The sequence below is a fragment of the Podarcis gaigeae genome (assembly GCF_964106915.1).
Source record: "Podarcis gaigeae genome assembly, chromosome: 13".
Taxonomy (NCBI): Eukaryota; Metazoa; Chordata; class Lepidosauria; order Squamata; family Lacertidae; genus Podarcis; species Podarcis gaigeae.
This window is the reverse complement of record NC_139689.1, coordinates 26,547,050-26,564,092: the sequence shown is the minus strand read 5'-3', so window position 1 is coordinate 26,564,092 and position 17,043 is coordinate 26,547,050. Positions and strand designations below refer to the sequence as shown.

Below are 17,043 nucleotides of genomic sequence, written 5' to 3'. Positions count from 1 at the left end.
GGGAAAAAAAATTCTATTTCTTTGCCACTGTGAATTTTCTGGCTATCTAACTCTATGTTTCCCTATATTTCTGTTTCCTTAAGTCCACATGTTTTGCAAGAAGTGAGGCTATCCAAATGTTGCCTCTGTAACACTAAACATGTCTGGATTTATTTTTATTATCATTATCATTATTTTAAAAGAACACTTTTCCAATTGCTGCTGCTGGAAAAAAAAAATCAGGCTTCTCTGCCTTATCAACAACAAAACCACAGCCAGGCAGTGCTATATACCCGAAGAAAAAAACATCTGGGCTTATTTGTGTGCAGTTTGGCAGGCTTAAGCCACTTTGCAGGAGCTCCTGTCTCTACAAATTTCCAAAATTTGGAATTTTATAGCTGTTTTTGGATCCCCTGTTATAGAGAATATGGGACAGAGACTCAATATATACAGAGCAGCTTGGGGCCCAAATTATGGAGGGGCCACATAACTCAAAGGTAGGTCAGATTGTTTTATAAACAAAGAAATAAAATACATAAAATAAAATATGTGGAGTATGGTGGTTAATGGGTTAACCTCTGGTATGCCCTGTGCCTGGGAGGGACTTCTACCGAAGTCAGGCATGTCTGTGTATTTTAGTTTATGTGTTCTAGCTCTGATGGAGTTTGCTGCTTTGCTTGTACATAAACGCTGTAGAATAGAAGTACAGTGTTTGGACTCTCCTTTCCTTCTTCTTACACACGAAGGCAACCACTGCTACCCTGCTACTCTGCCTTAGGTGAAGTTTTCCCCAGAAGATTGCGCAGAGGGAAAAGCAGTGTTTTCTGTGCAGGGAAACGCACTGGACAGGCAGAACTCCCAAGAAAATACATGGTGGATTAGGTTGCCAGATATGTCCTCATCACGTAATGTAATAAGGGCAAATGTAAAGTGGAATGCCCTAGATAATGCGATCAGGGTCTGGGCTTGTATTTCTCTTTATCTCTTTCCTCCACCATGCACTTCTCAATACCAGAAATAAAACCCTATTTTCTCATTACATGTCTGCATCATTTATCAGATTGTTCAATCCTATTTCAGCTGACAGTGTTACAAACTGAGAAATAGATTTCACATCAATATCTGTATCCTCACAGTGATCAGCAATCTCCCCAGGCTTTTCCTCAGAGCTGACTTCATATCCTGGTTCCTCAGGGTATAGATCAAAGGGTTTAAGAAAGATGTAACTACACTGTACATGAGGGTGGCTATCATGTCTCTCTGAGGTAAGTCTCCTGATGTTGGAGGGAGGTAATTGAACAAAACTGGCACATAGAGCAAACCTACAACTGTGAGGTGAGTGCTGCAGGTGGAAAAGGCCTTCCATCTCCCTCTGTGTGACTTGACCTTCAGTAACAGGAAGATGATGATATAAAGGTAGGAAAGGAGTGTCAAGAAGAAAGGGATCATGACAATTGAGCCCGTGACTACATTGAGGAGAATAAGATTGAGTTGTGTACTACTACATGCTAGTCTCAGTAGTGGCTTGATATCACAAAAGAAATGCTTGATGATATTGGGGCCACAGAAATGAAGTTGGGATGTCATAACTGTGTGCATCAGGGCATGAAAGAACCCTATAGTCCAAGTGGTGGCGGCCAGTAGAATACACACACGTCTGCACATAATGACTGGATAGTGCAATGGATTGCATATGGCCACATAGCGATCATAAGCCATGACAGCTAGAAGAAGAGCCTCACTGCTTCCTAGGAAATGGAAGAAATGAAGCTGGGTGATGCATCCAACAAAGGAGATTCTTCGATGAGCCAACAGGAATCCAGATAGCATCTTGGGAAGGATGACTGTAGAGTAGCAAATGTCCAAGCAAGAAAGGTTACCGAGGAAGAAATACATAGGTGTGTGGAGTTTGGTCTCAGTCACCACTACACACACAATAGTACTGTTGCCCAACACAGTTACTAGATAGAGGAGGAAGAAGAAAACAAACAAGACCATTTGAACTTCCTGTTGGTCTGTTAAGCCCATGAGTATGAAGTGAGTGCTCTGTGTCTGATTCTCCATTGCTGCTGGGATTTTTAGAAAAAGCAGATAAAAGAATTATTTTAGAATGTCATAATTATATATGGGGGGGGGGAATACATATAAAGCGGACTAAGAAATATGTGATTCCTTACATTTCAGAGAGAATTGCAACACCTGTGCTCATACTAACAATCCTCTTGGGAGTCCACACTGTCCACGATGAAATATTGCTGAAAACACTTCAACAGGTGTCTGCATCCTGCCAAGTAGATGATTATAATTTTGGTTAAAGAGTTGGCAGAAAAACTCCAGAAAAAATCAAATAGTTTTGGTCCTCTGAATTTCTTCCCCATCCCAATTTCCTGAAAATATGCCCTTCAATCATAATAGGGTGGGGTGGGGTTGGATTTTGTGCTGCTTTCTTGGGGAAAATAAATTTCCCCATAAATTTCAGGAGGGGGTGGCACTTACCTTACAAAGGCTTGGCAGGAAGGGTAGCTTGTAGGAAGCTGCATAAACCATCTGCATCCAAAACCTTTGACCAATGATTGGTCAAAAAAGAACTTCCTATAAATGTTGCCCCAGCTCTAATGAAACATATAGCTCAGTACCTTAGAGTGTGGTGCTGATAATCTCAAGGTTGCAGGTTTAATCCCCATATGGGAGAGCTGCATATTCCTGCATTGCAGAGGGTGGGACTAGATGATCCTCAGAGTCTCTATGATTCTACAAACACACCCACACCCTGTGGCAAAACAGCTGATTTGTGTTAAGGGGTTGGAAACAAATTCTCAGAATGTTTCAGACAGCCCTAGTAAAAAATGTTGGCCTCAGATACTAGAAGGCCAGACATGTTCCCTACTGTGATAGTTATGAAGTTGACACAATGGCTTTGGGCAAGCCTAGCCTATTTCATAGAGTTGGTGTGGGAAAAAGTGGAGGACATAAATAACCCTCCCTTTCATTTGTGGCCAACAATCCAAATACGTTTACCATATTTGGATTATTATTTCTGTGAAGAAATCTTCACAGGCCAGAGAATAGATGCTGTAAATATGTGATTGCCAAAATGAAAGTACTGAGGCAGAATTTTCTGTAATCGTATTTATGGATAAAGGAAGCAATGAACTAAGGCAGAATGGGAGGAGTAGGAGGTGGTAAAGGCTTTGACTTGTGTAACGATATTAAAATATCCATAAGGGGCAACTATTAAAATATCCATAAGGGCAACTATTTTGCCCAGTATTCTCCAGGGGAGGACTGAAACAGCACTAGAGGTGCTCAACAGCAACAACAAAAATTTAAGTGATTTTTTTTGGGGGGGAATCTTTAATAAGAATTGTTAGCTCACCTCTGCAGGCTTGAATGCTAGATTGTGGTGTTGCTGGTCATCCTTAACAGAAAGTCTATTAAGAACATAAGATGAGCCTTAGTGGATCAGACCAAAGGCCCATCAAGCATTCTGGATCAGATGGATGGAGTGGGAGACTACCCTATCTATTCCAGATTTCCTGAATCTCTTTCCTGGATCCCCATCTCCTCCCTGGACCATAAGGATGTGACAGGAGAATACTTCATCTAATCCAACATCCTGGATCAGACAAAAGGTCATCTAGTTTAGCAGCTTTTTCTAATAGAGGCCAACCAGATGCATACAGAAAGCCCACAAGAAGGAACAAATAACAGCTCTCTCCTCACTTGTGATTCAAAACAACTGGCATTTAGAGACATACCACCTCCAGCACTGGAGGTAGAACAAAGGCATTGTGGCTAGTAGCCATTATTCACCATGAATTTTTCTTATCCTCTATTAAAGCCATCCAAGTTGGTGACCACCACCACAACTTGTGCAAGTGAACTTAACTGCAAGAGAACTTCTTCTCTTTCCCATACAAAGTTATTCACCATTATGTACCTGTGCGGCTCAGTTTCTCCTCTCTTTGATCGTGAAAAACAGGGAAGTAAAGAAAGGGATAAAGACTTGCTAAGTGCAAAATTAGAAGAGCAAGAGAAATTCCCAAATACTGCAGTGTAGCATCAAGATTCACCTGAAGAATAAACACCCTCCTGTAATCATATTGACTCTATATATCACTGTGGAAGTAAATACTTTATCCAGTCACTGATTACAATGAAACCACAAACCACTTGAGACAGCAAGGATGATACAATAACACAACAAATATTCCCGTGGTGGGAAGGCAAAATGGAGTGTAATTTTGAAGACTGAAGCTAGCAGGTGAATAAGCAATCAGCAATCCCATAGGGGATATGATATTCAGATTTCATTGTATTTATTTGAAATCTCAAAGGTTTTGGAGATAACGCTATAGGATTTTGCTTTCCTTCAGTTGGGGGAGCACTAGACCACAAAAGACTCAAAAAATATATCTCACTCATTCTTCCACACTGTGCTCTCTCTCTCTCTCTGTCACTCTCTCTCTCTCTCTCTCTCTCTCTCACACACACACACACACACACCTGTAGCCCAAATCCCTGTAATAGCAAACTTAGCTGGTGAGTTCAACAAGGATTGTTGCTAAACCGGACCACTGTAAACTTCCTGCCACAGTTTTTAGATAACCCTTCTCCTCTTTCACCCATTTCTTAAAATCTCACAAGAGCTTGGTTTAATCAGGTTTGCCTGACAGACACCAGGACTGGAGAAATAAGAATCACTTATTCTGATCTTCATATGGCTAGAAATCCAGGGAATCATATGCGGAAATGGTTAGGGAAAAGACTGGCAAACTCAATTGTTCTCTTCTGTTCCCTTGTTCAGGTTGGCATTAGTTGTGTCTGGCTTGGAATATATCCTCCATTTCCAGATGTGGACAAGACATCCATGCATGGTCAAATCATGCTTGTATGTAATGAAGGATCTGTTTCCATGTTCTACATTGTACTAGGCTACATGGGTTTTCTGGCCATTGTCAGCTTCACAGTTGCTTTCCTGGCCAGGAAATTGCCTGATGCTTTTAACGACACCAAATTCATCTCCTTCAGCATGCTGATATTTTGCTGTGTTTGGATGTCTTTTGTGCCAACATATTTGAGCAGTAAGGGGAAGTATATAGTAGCTGTGGAAATTTTTGCCATTTTGTCTTCTAGCTCTGCTTTGCTGGTTTTTATCTTTTCCCCAAAATGCTACATTATTGTACTCAGACCTGAGAGGAACAAAAAAATGTATATACTTCAAAAATCAAATTCTTCTGTCAAACAATTTTGATGTGAATCTTGCACTCCCTGAGATAGTTTATGGTGGTGGCAGAGGAAGAAATGATAAATAAACTGTACTTTATTATTATTATTGCATGGACAGGCGAAGACCCACTAACCCCAGGTGACACCCAAGTGGAATAATGACTCAAAACAACATGTTATGGGATTAAAATTTGGCCAAAACTTTATTAAAGCTTCAGATGTAGGGAGATCTTGGCTTAGGCATTGGGTGTTTATCACTCCCAGTCCCCGGCAGGGGATCTGGGGAACATCAGGGTTATCCAGAATGTGTGGGGATTGGGTTGGCTCTGGAGAACGTCTGTTCAAGCAGAGAGCCCGCCCCCCATTTCGCTGCCATCGCAGGGTAGAGCAATGACAACCTATTGGCATATGGCCAATGCCTCCCTTCAAAACAACCCCTTTAATGGGGAACTCTGGGATCACCGCTGCGGGGGGGGGGCGTGGGTCACCGCTTCACACACACACACACACACACACACAGAGAGAGAGAGAGAGAGAGAGAGACCCATTTAGGGAAGATAGACTACAAGATTCTGCCCAAGGCCGGAAACTGCCAAAGTTGTGACATTTTGCTACAGGGAAGGCAAAACCTGCCAATGCAAGAAAATTCCTTTCTGGCCCTTCAACAGTGACCATAACGTAGCAGTGCCCGTGTACCTGTGAAGAAGAGGTTAACCTGCAAAAGAAGGCTTAACTGAGGGAGGGCAGGGTGGGAGAAGCCAACCGAGAATTCCTGGGTAAGTTCCACCCACTGTTGTGTTCCCTTACCTGGCCAATTCTCTCCTGGCAACGCCTCCCCAGCTGGGATTGAGTAACTGGCAGAAGTAGGCAGCTACCTCCAGGTGTCCAGTCGGGGGGGGGGGATCCAGGCTGTACTGCCAGGAGCCGCATGGGACCGGGAGGGGGGGCTGTCTGTGACCACACAAAAGGCTCCCCCCATTTGATGTGGAGAGCGGTTATTATTATTATTATTATTTCAACTTTTACACCGCCCTATACCTGGAGGTCTCAGGGTGATTCACAAGATCACAATATATAAAATCAAACCAAAAGCAGTAACCCAATAACCCTCCCCCCCCCAAAAAAAGCCACATTCTGAAAGGGTGTTGGGTGTCAATAAGATCAACCAAAGGCCTGGTTAAAAAGGAATGCTCTTGCCTGGTGCCTAAAGGTGTGTAATGAAGGCATATAATGTACCACACTTTAAATGCATTTCCATTAAACATCCACAATGACTCAGTTGGGAGTCATGGGCTTCCTCCAAACAACTTTTGGCCTGGCCTTTGGCTTAGACTCACTCTGACCCCTTATATGGGATTTGGTATATAATTTTTCCCTTGGCTTTTTTTGCTGGCCCATGTAGGACCAGCATGGATAGCTGGCTCAGGTGAATATTTGATGTTTCCTCCCTTTATGGTCTTGATTTATGGGCTACTACTAAAATGAGGCTGCATTTTAATCTGTATTTCAATCTGCATTTTAAGCCGTATTTTAATTAACTGTTTGTTGTTGTTGTTTTCTATTACGTTTTATTGTAATTTATATTTGGTGTTAGCCTCCCTGAGCAGCTAAAATTATTATTATTATTATTATTATTATTATTATTATTATGAATAAGGAGAATAAGGAGCAAGATACTTCAGGTAAGATTTCCATGGCACAGTGTAGCTTTGGCCAAGTGTTACATTATTAAAGTGCTGTGGATGTTGCTTCCTTTGGTTCTTGTTCCAATAACCCTTTGGTTCTTGTTCTATGGGTTCTCCTTGTAGCATTCGGGGTATGAGTGATAAAAATAATGCCATACACACCAATGAGAACTAACTTTTGGATGAACTAACCTTTTTATATATAAAAAAGATTCTGATATTTTGTCATGATGGGCAGTGGCTGACTCATCATCACGTCTTGAACTTTATTCTCTCTGTTTTGAATGCATACTCATACATAGTGACACTATAGGCAATGCGAAGACCTTTCCTGTGATGCCTCATTAGTATCATGCCACAAACTCAGTGATCCAAAATGATCCCCAAGGGGATGCCATCCAGAATTGCAAAGCTGAAATAGGCAGGTAGCAGTGCCGGCCCAAGACATATTGGTAATTGAGGTGAACCACAGAATGTGTGCCCCTGCCATGAAGCCTTACTAGGACATTTTAAGCATTTGTACAGCACCAAACACTCACCAGCAATTATGATAATGCTAATGTTGATAATATTGATAATATTTTGGAGAATTGGAGAACTGACCCCAAACTAACAAAATGAATTTCAACAGGAACAAATGTAAGGTTCTACACTTAGGCAGGAAAAACTAGCTTCACAAATATAAGATGTGGGACACCTGGATTGCCAGGACCTAGGAGTCTAGGGGTCTTAGTAGACCACAAGCTTAACATGAGTCAATAGTATAATGTAGCAGCAACAAACCCTAATGCTATTCTAGGCTGAATCAACAGGAGTATAGTGTCCCAATCAAGGGAAGTAGTAGTACCACTCTATTCTGCATGGTCAGACCACATCTGGAGAACTGTATCCAGTTCTGGGTGCCACAATTTAAGAAGCACAGAGAAGATGGAAGATGGAACAGGCTTGTTTTCTTCTGCTTCAGAGGTTAGGACCCAAACCAATGGCTTCTAGTTACAAGAAAGGAGAGTCCAACTAAACATCAGGAAGAACTTTCTGGTGGTAAGAGCTGTTTGACAGTGGAACAAACTCCCTAAGAAGGTGGTGGACTGTCTTTCATTGGAGGTTTTTAAGCAGAGGTGAGTGGCCATCTGCCAATAATGCTTTAGCTGAGATTCCTACATTGCAGTGGGTTGCAGTAGATGACCCTGGAAGTCTCTTCCAACTCTACAATCCTACGATTCTTCTGATTCAAAGAGCATGGAGAAATAGAACTGGGTGCCATCAGGTCACACCCCTTGGATCAATGTTTGGATCAGGACTCCCCACCCCAACACACATAATAATATTAAGGCCTGATTAAGGAGATGAAATTAAACCACATGGCTTCTTTTGCATTAATCGCTATAGAGTTATACTGGGAACAAATGGAGCTATGTCATTTTCATCTGAAACATTCCTGATCACTTGGCTGTATCATTTCCCCAAAATGTTATATTTTATAATGTTAAGGCCTAAATATAACTCTAAAGGGCATTTTTTATGCAAACTGGTGTGATCTAAATTTAGGATATTTTCTTCATAAATTTACTCTCTAATCATGGTTGAAGGTGAAACTAATATATTTCACATTCTGTATGAAATACATTTTGAACCCTCTTATTTAGTTTCCAGCCTGTCATTACCACACCAGTCAAGTGCTTTGTCCTGGGCCTGTGGTCAGCTGATGTCACTCATGAGATGAGACAGAGGGAGTCTATCCCTCCTCTTTCACCAAGTTAGAAAGACTGCTGGAAGCAGAAAAAGGTTAAAGTTGCACTGGTTGCAAATGGCTTGATGTCTTGAATTAATAAAAATTCCACCTCAGTCCTGGTTTCATGCCTTCCTTCATGGGCAAATGCCTTTTATCTACAGTCCTGTTGATTCTTTGTTAAGTATAATTGTTTAAAAGGCACCGAAATGAAGAACGGTGATGTGTATTACTGAAAGGATTTCACTGGAAGATTCCATTGAAGCTATAAGAACAGCAAAAAGAGCTCTCTGAACTCCTTGATAGGTTCATAATTAACTGTTGTTCTCCAGCAGCAATCATGTGAGTGACTAACCCTAGATTGCAAATTAATTGCAAATTCACCACCTTGCTAGGGTGGCAGCTGAGACATTGTTCTCAGGCTCTGTGAGAGTGAGGTGTCTTCCAGGAACTCAACAGACTTAGGGGCTAATGTAGCCTGTATAAGAGAGAGCTATGCTTGTCAGCTCCAATGTTATTTTATTTTATTTCTAAGAAGATGCTGAGCCTATGTCTTATGGAACTGTTTGGATGGATCATTTACTGGTTTTTGTTCTGCTTTGAGGAAAGTTCTGCAAGTAAAGTTTTGAATTTTTAAAAATGAGTCTAGATACCCTTCACCCTGCCACCTCTCCACTTCCTCTCCTGTCTGCTAACTCTCCCCTTTCAGGGTCTGGAAAGTTTCATATGGAGAGAGGTGGTCCCTAATATATTGTGGTAATGAAGAGCTTAAAAGGGAATGTGGCCATGGACTGGAAAAAAGTTCCCCACCTCTATACTACATGGCATCTTTGAGGATGTGGTCAGCTTCCTTCAAGTGTTTTCTTTATAACATGAGTTGAAGAACCTCCAGCCCCAAATAACTCTTCATTTGGCCCACCATTCCCACTTCCATGGCTTGGCAAATATGATATAATGATGCCAGATATAGGGAAACTAAAGTCACCATTGGGCCAAAAATGTGTTTGCAGGTACCGCCAATCAGCAGATTGGCAGTGAGGTGCTGCAAGGCACTATTCTTCCCCCAATGCTCTTCAACATTTCTATGAAGTCATTGAGATTTGTCAGTGGTAGCACCAGTGCTATGGAATGCCCTGCCTGCTGAAATATGGGACACTCCATGTCTATTGGCATTCTGCCAGCTTTTTGATCTACCTGAGCTGCCTATCTCAACTGTTTTGTAGTTTAATTTGATTGCTTTATGTTATATTATATTTATGAATGTTTACATTTTACTATTTGAGTTCCTGGTTTTAGAACTCTCTAAAATTGCACAATTTATATACTTTAAATGAAGATGGGGATGAGGATTCCCCTTGGCTGACTGTGATAGACTTCTTACAAACCACAGACTCCAGCTTGGCCACAGTGCTGTCCAACAGATGTTCCATCCTACCACTTGACACCAAATATTCATCAAACTATGATTGATCTAATTTGGTTTAGCCCCCCATGCACATAAAGTTATGAGGATTTATGATTCCTATCTCATTGCCACACTTTCACAGCACCCACTGGCATGGTCATAATTAGAGTTGCATCATCTGTTTACAAAGGGAATGTGTACTTTTTCCCCAGAAGAGTAATTTAATCACAGTTCCTCTTGAAAACTCAAGAGGTTGTTTTTCATATTAATCCCTTGTGCCCATTCCCCACTTTTTAATCCCTCTTCATGCAAAACATGTTAGCATGAGATGCAGTCATGTAAGACACGCAAGAAAAGCGTAATGTGGTCATCACAGTGAGGAAATGAATCATTAAATTATTCTGCCTTCGTTCCAACTGATGGTCAAGAGGAAAGGTAGCTTTTTTATTCTCAGATCCTATCTCTGTTTTTCACTAGATGACTTAAGATTTGACATTCCTTACAAAAAGCAAACGACTCAAAGGGGAGGTCTTCTATATCTCTCTGTGTCTTTCTCTCAGTGTTCCAATTGTCTTTCCTCTGTGATGCAAAAACCTAGCCATGTTTCCATTATTTGCTAAAGATTTACAATAGATACCTATACATGCCTACTAAGAACTAAGTCTCATTAAGTTGAATGACACTCTCAAGAAATAGATAGGTAGCCGTGTTGGTCTGCCATAGTCAAAACAAAATAAAAAAATTCCTTCCAGTAGCACCTTAAAGACCAACTAAGTTAGTTCTAGGTATGAGCTTTCGTGTGTATGCACACTTGGTATCTGAAGAAGTGTGCATGCACACGAAAGCTCATACCTAGAACTAACTTAGTTGGTCTTTAAGGTGCTACTGGAAGGAATTTTTTTTATTTTGTTTTGACTCTCAAGAAAGTTGGTGTATGGTTTCTAACCTCTGACAACACTGAGATGGGCACTGATTTCAGTGAGCTTAACCATGCCTGTGTTGAGGTGTAGCCCATACACCAGATATATTTTCTGAATGACACTCTCATGGATCTCACATTTTCACACTACAAGTCAGAGAGATTTTGTCTCTGGGTTATTGTTTCTTAGATTTTGCTTGAAATTCTTCAGACATTTCTCCTTTGGAGAAACACCCAAATTGGTCTCAAATGTCACATTGCACAGCATTTTCATGAGAACTATATTGGACATTGATAAATGAACTAGAAATATTTTGGAAGACCTGTGATCATTCAGGGATCTACTGCAGAAGACCAATTTTATTTCGTTTAATTCAATATGCTATAGTTCGAGACTTCTTACATTTGTTCTCCATGCAATTACTTATCTATCACTTCTAAATGATAGATTGCTCAACTCAAAACATCTGCAGGATCTGATGTTCTTCTGCTTCCTTAGATCTTACTCTTTGGCATGAGCTCCTCTTTACAATGTGGTAGGAGCTACCTTGTAGGGTGCAAAGTGGTTGAAAGAACTGTAAGAACATGCACATCAGGTCCATAACATACACCTTCCTTACAAATTTCTAAATCTGTTGAGATCAAGGGTGCCAGTTAGGAGGAAAGACCCTTGTAATCAGTCCTTTCCACAAAGGGTGGGCAGATGCCAGGCTTTTAAGATCTACTGATTTGTTTTCAATAGAGCCCCAAAATTTACCAACCACCATGCACATAAAGTAGAATAGCAATTCTAAGCTATTTTCAGTACCAGCAATGAAATGAATTCATGCAAAAGTCAGATTGACTGAAATTTTCTACTGCTTGGCAGGTGAATTTAATACTGATGAATTACTAAATAATGTGGAAACAGAAACTATTACCGTTTGCTCACCTATGTTCTGCAACCTAGGAGCATATCACACAGAAGCTCTTCCATATTGTTAAAAGTGTATGTGAATGAAGCCTCAGTGAGATACAAGTTACTTTGGTTGAATTTTGGTCCCACTAAAATCAATGAAGCATTCTAGCTTTGACTGAAATCTCTCCTTTATTACAAAGGGAGTCTAATGCAGATAAATTACTCTGTATCTAGTGCCATGAATATAATGGGTGGCACACTGACAACTGTTCTTTCCATTGCAGTGAATGCAGAAGAGATCATACGCTGCATAGTCCTGCTTGACTGGAGTCAGAGAACTAGATCACATACAAAAATTTGCAGCACAATATTTTTATGATATTGTTTCATCTTCTAAATATAAAGTATGTTGTTTATTTAGTATATATAGCCTGCCATCAAAAAAATATTCTCTGACATGGGAAATACTGCTAACAAGTTGCTAAAGGTGAAATAATGAGCTTCACAACTAGGTCAAAATCTTCAACTGATTCTCCAGTCCAAACTATATCCATGATTCATTGTTCATAATGATATATCACTCCATCAAGACTAACCATAGGAGAAATACTTGCATATCGGAAGTGATAAAAAAAATTCTAGTAATACTTGAACGTTGGCATATTACACTTAAAGATACTAGAAATTAAGCATTTTAATTTCAGTTCCAAAGCTATGGAGAATTTTGACAAAGGCAATGGAACAGCAATAACCACATTTACCCTTCTGGGATTTGGAAATGACCCTAAACTACAAATTCCATTCTTCATGGTGTTCGTATTCATCTACACTGTGACTGTGGTTGGAAACATCATAATCATCACTCTGGTAATCTCTGATCATCACCTTCACACTCCTATGTACTACTTCCTTGGAAACTTGTCCTGCCTGGAGACTTGCTACACTTCAACTGTCCTCCCCAGGATGTTAGCCAGCTTCCTGACAGGGGATAGAACTATATCTGTTGGTGGCTGCTTTGCACAGTTTTTTTGGTTTGGGACCTTAGCAATTGCTGAATGCTACCTGTTGGCTGCCATGTCCTACGATCGCTATTTAGCCATATGTAAGCCCCTCCACTATGCCACTCTTATGGATGGGAAACTCTGCTTTCTCTTGTCGGCTGGGTCCTGGCTATGTGGGATTATAGTTATGACAATAGTAGTAAGTTTAATGTCACAACTATATTACTGTGGTCCCAGTGAAATTGATCATTTCTTTTGTGAATTGGCACCGGTGATTAATCTATCTTGCAGTGATACCACTATGGTGGCACTGGTGGGTCTCATAGTCTCAGTCATAGATGCTATTCCGTCTTGTCTCCTAACGCTGATGTCTTATGTGTGTATAATTGCCACCATCTTACAGATCCCATCTTCAACAGGGAGGAAAAAGGCCTTTTCAACCTGTTCTTCCCACCTTATTGTGGTTTCTATATTTTATGGATCATTAATATTTGTATATGTGCTCCCCAAAAAGGAAGCTCTGTGGGAAGTGGACAAAATCTTTTCAGTCTTCTACACAGTCTTAACCCCTCTAATCAATCCCCTTATCTACAGCCTGAGGAACAAAGAGGTGAAAGAAGCTTTAAGGAGAGTCATAAACAAATGCAGGGTTTTAACATAATTTGCAATATTAGCCAAAATATGCCTTAAAATGACCTTGTGAATGGGCAGGCTCCCGCAGAGAAGCTCATACTTGCTCTGCTCCTAGCCAAGAGAAAAGGAGTGGGTGCAAGATGGGTGGTTGTATTTTAAGACATCTGATCTACCTACTATGCTGTTTCTGGCATTCTGAGTATTCTAGGGGGGAGTATTCTCTGTGATGGGGAACGGTTGTGCTGATATTCAGAACTGGTGCTCTGAGGAACTGATAAAAAGTGATGATCTGATTTCAGTCAACTTTCATCTGTCCTGTGTCAATTTCCACTCAATTATTTTGAAGAACTGTTTAATGTGGCAAGGATTGACAAAATATCCTCATGGAGGGTCGAGAGAGAGGGAGGGATTATTGACTCAACACTGAGTGACTTTCTGACTAAAACTTTCAGCCAAAACAAATAGGGGTTTTTTTGCTTTTATTTCCTTTCAGTATCATTGTTGGAATATTTCCTGATAGTTTCCACTGAATTGGGATATACATCGTCATTGTGATGTTTCATCCTGGTTTGTGTCAAACCAGCTAGCATTACAAGCCAAGCTATACATGTAATATGCAATATTTTTCTTGTAAACAGTGCTTTTGCTATGTTTTTCCATTGAATAAAACACTGTAAACCATGTATGTCATTGTAATGAATTTCTTTGAAGTCATTCCAGCACTGGGTGGGTGGGGAAATCACTACCCAATCCTGTTCTGTATTTTACAACTCTACTCATGAGGAAGCTAGGTAAAGGTAAAGGTACCCCTGCCCGAACGGGCCAGTCTTGCCAGACTCTGGGGTTGTGCGCCCATCTCACTTCAGAGGCCAGGGGCCAGCGCTGTCCGGAGACACTTCCGGGTCACGTGGCCAGCGTGACATCGCTGCTCTGGCGAGCCAGAGCCGCACACGGAAACGCCGTTTACCTTCCCGCTGGTAAGCGGTCCCTATTTATCTACTTGCACCCGGAGGTGCTTTCGAACTGCTAGGTTGGCAGGCGCTGGGACCGAGCAGCGGGAGCGCACCCCGCCGCAGGGATTCGAACCGCCGACCTTTCGATCGGCAAGTCCTAGGCGCTGAGGCTTTAACCCACAGCGCCACCTGCGTCCCTCATGAGGAAGCTAACTGGTGTTATTTCCAGCCCTTGCAAAATTCTTGTATTTATGAGTTTGCTGAAATTCTAACCTTTACTGAATCTATTGATTTGGCAGGCCCCTGCTTCCTTTTTTAGCATACATTGCTTGCCATCAATAAATATTCTCTGTTTTAGGAGCTATTGAGTTGCTCTGTTCTAGGAGCTATTGAATTTCAGGACTGCGTTGTAATATTCAGCGGATTCTCCAGTCAAAACTATATCCATTCTTCATAAAGATGTATCACTCCATCATCCACAAGAGGTCCAGAAGGTGACAACACAAGAATGTGCCTTCTCTGTGGTTGTTCCCTCTTTTTGGAATACTCTAGTGCCTCTACTATATAGCTTTAAGCATCAGGCAAAAGACTTCTCTATAACTAGGTCTGTGACTAACAGTCTATGGCCTTTTAAATATGTTTGTGGAAGTGGGGTTAATAGTTTGTTTTCATTTGTTTTATTATGTATTTTGTGCTCACATTTTGTATTTTTATGTTCTGAACCACCCTGTGATCTTTGGATAAAGGCTAGTATATAAATTTAATCAATCAATCAATCAACTGAATTAGATGATGCTCTGCAAGTGGTGAACCTTTGAGTTTCACCTTTGAGTGAACCTTTGTCCTTATATGATGTTTTGGGAAACCAGCACTATGTAATCATCTTCTGTGAAGCCTGGCTTGTAAGTGGGTCAAACTGTAAGATCTCTCATTGGGTTTCGTGGCTGAACTCCCACGGCAAAAGATCATTTGTGAAGCTTAGAAGGTAATGTGGTTCTTGAGCTGAAAAGGGATCTGCATCGCTATAATAGTATCAGTATGTATCAGTTCCTTCCAGGGTTTTCTTTATAACATGATTTCAGCCTTAAATGTGTCTTCATTTGGCCCACCACTTCCACTTCCATGGCATGGGAAGCATGACACCGTGATGACAGATGTGGGGAAGCTAAAGTTACCACAAAAATGTGTTTGCACATACTATAGATCAGCAAATCAGCATTGGGGTGCTGCAAGGTACTATTCCTGCCGCCCCCGCAATGTTCTTCAACATTTCTTTGAACTCATCAAGATTTTTCAGTTGGTAGCACTGGTGTTATGGAATGCACTGATGTTATTGAATGTACTTCTTGATGAAATATGAGAGGCTCCGTCTCTATGGCATTCAGCCAACTTTTTCATCTCTCTACCTGCCATGAACTGGTTGGACATAGAGAATGGGAGGAACTAGCTGGAGAACCACCAAGGGAAGAAGGCTCAAAGCCCGGGAAGTGCAGCAGGGGAGGACAGAGGCCAAGAGGCAGAGATGAATCAGGCTTGTGCATGGTCATGCGTGTCTCCCCCTCCTGCTGTGACAAGCTCCTCTCCCTGCTAGTCTCCCAGAATGAGTAGAGGTATGAATAGGGTGTAGAAGATGTTGGCTTCACACAGGCTCAGGCTCTGATTGCTTGGAAAAATCCCTGGAGAGGAGGGAACTTAGATGGCTGTGGCGAGACAATGAATTTCAGTCTTGGCAACTGATTCATGGGACCAGACCTGTAGGGATGAGCTGCTTTGCATATTAGGCCTGACACTCTGGCAAGTCTGGCAGTTAATGGATCAAAATTGAATCACAACAAGACAGGGATACTGTTTCTGGGGGATAGGAGGCATGCAGGTGTGAGGGACTCCCCGTCAGGAGCTCGTCCTACACTCAAGTAAGACCCTGGCAGAGACACATGCCCAACTAGCATGTTCTCTCCCTCCTGGTCAATCGTTCAAGAGCTTCAAAAGCTTTCTTCAGCCCGAACATGACAGTGACCGATGCCAACAGATATTGGAACACTTAGGGAATCCGCAGAGTCTTTGCAGCTTGCGTAACAGACCTCAGCAACTCAGCATTTTGGCTAATCTACTTTATTTACATATAAACACACACTGAGCACTGCAAAATGGCTCCCTCTCTCTCTAGCATCAGACAGCAAAGAGAAAGAACAAAGGATAATAGTCCCACTTCACGGAACACAGTAACACAAACATCCTGTCTCTGTCACTTCCCACTCTGTGGAGTCAAAACATACACCGTCATGTGACCGACAAAAATCCCATGACCCCTAAAGGACCAGGTGCACAGCCTGGATATCATTTTGGACTCACAGCTATCTATGGAGGTGCAGGTCAACTCTGTGCCCAGGGCAGCTATCTACCAACTTCATCTGGTATGCTGGCTGAGACCCTACCTTCCTGCCCACTGCATCTCCAGAGTGGTGCATGCTCTGATTATCTCCCAATTGTGGGGCTACCTTTGATGGTGACTCAGAAACTGCAATTAATCCAGAATGTGGTTGCTAGACTACTGACTGGGAGTGGCCACCACAACCATATAACACTGGTCCTAAAAATCTACATTGCCTCCC

The 17,043-nt window shown here is 41.6% G+C and overlaps 3 protein-coding genes across 3 annotated transcripts in view; 2 read left to right on the top strand and 1 right to left on the bottom strand.

Moving 5' to 3' along the window:
• Positions 1 to 17,043, top strand: part of LOC310830551 (olfactory receptor 6N1-like) — a gene marked incomplete at its 3' end in the record, with an annotated part of 236,827 nt that overhangs the window by 207,092 nt on the left and 12,692 nt on the right. The window lies entirely within an intron of this gene.
• On the bottom strand, positions 1,090 to 2,043 carry LOC310830831 (olfactory receptor 12D1-like; the record flags this gene model as incomplete). Its single annotated transcript, XM_083710668.1, has 1 exon — positions 1,090 to 2,043. One exon carries the CDS (start codon positions 2,041 to 2,043, stop codon positions 1,090 to 1,092), a length of 954 nt encoding a protein of 317 aa, XP_083566794.1.
• On the top strand, positions 12,559 to 13,506 carry LOC310829626 (olfactory receptor 5B21-like; the record flags this gene model as incomplete). The annotated part of the gene is made up of 1 exon (XM_083708332.1): positions 12,559 to 13,506. The coding sequence occupies one exon, from the start codon at positions 12,559 to 12,561 to the stop codon at positions 13,504 to 13,506; it is 948 nt and encodes a 315-aa protein (XP_083564458.1).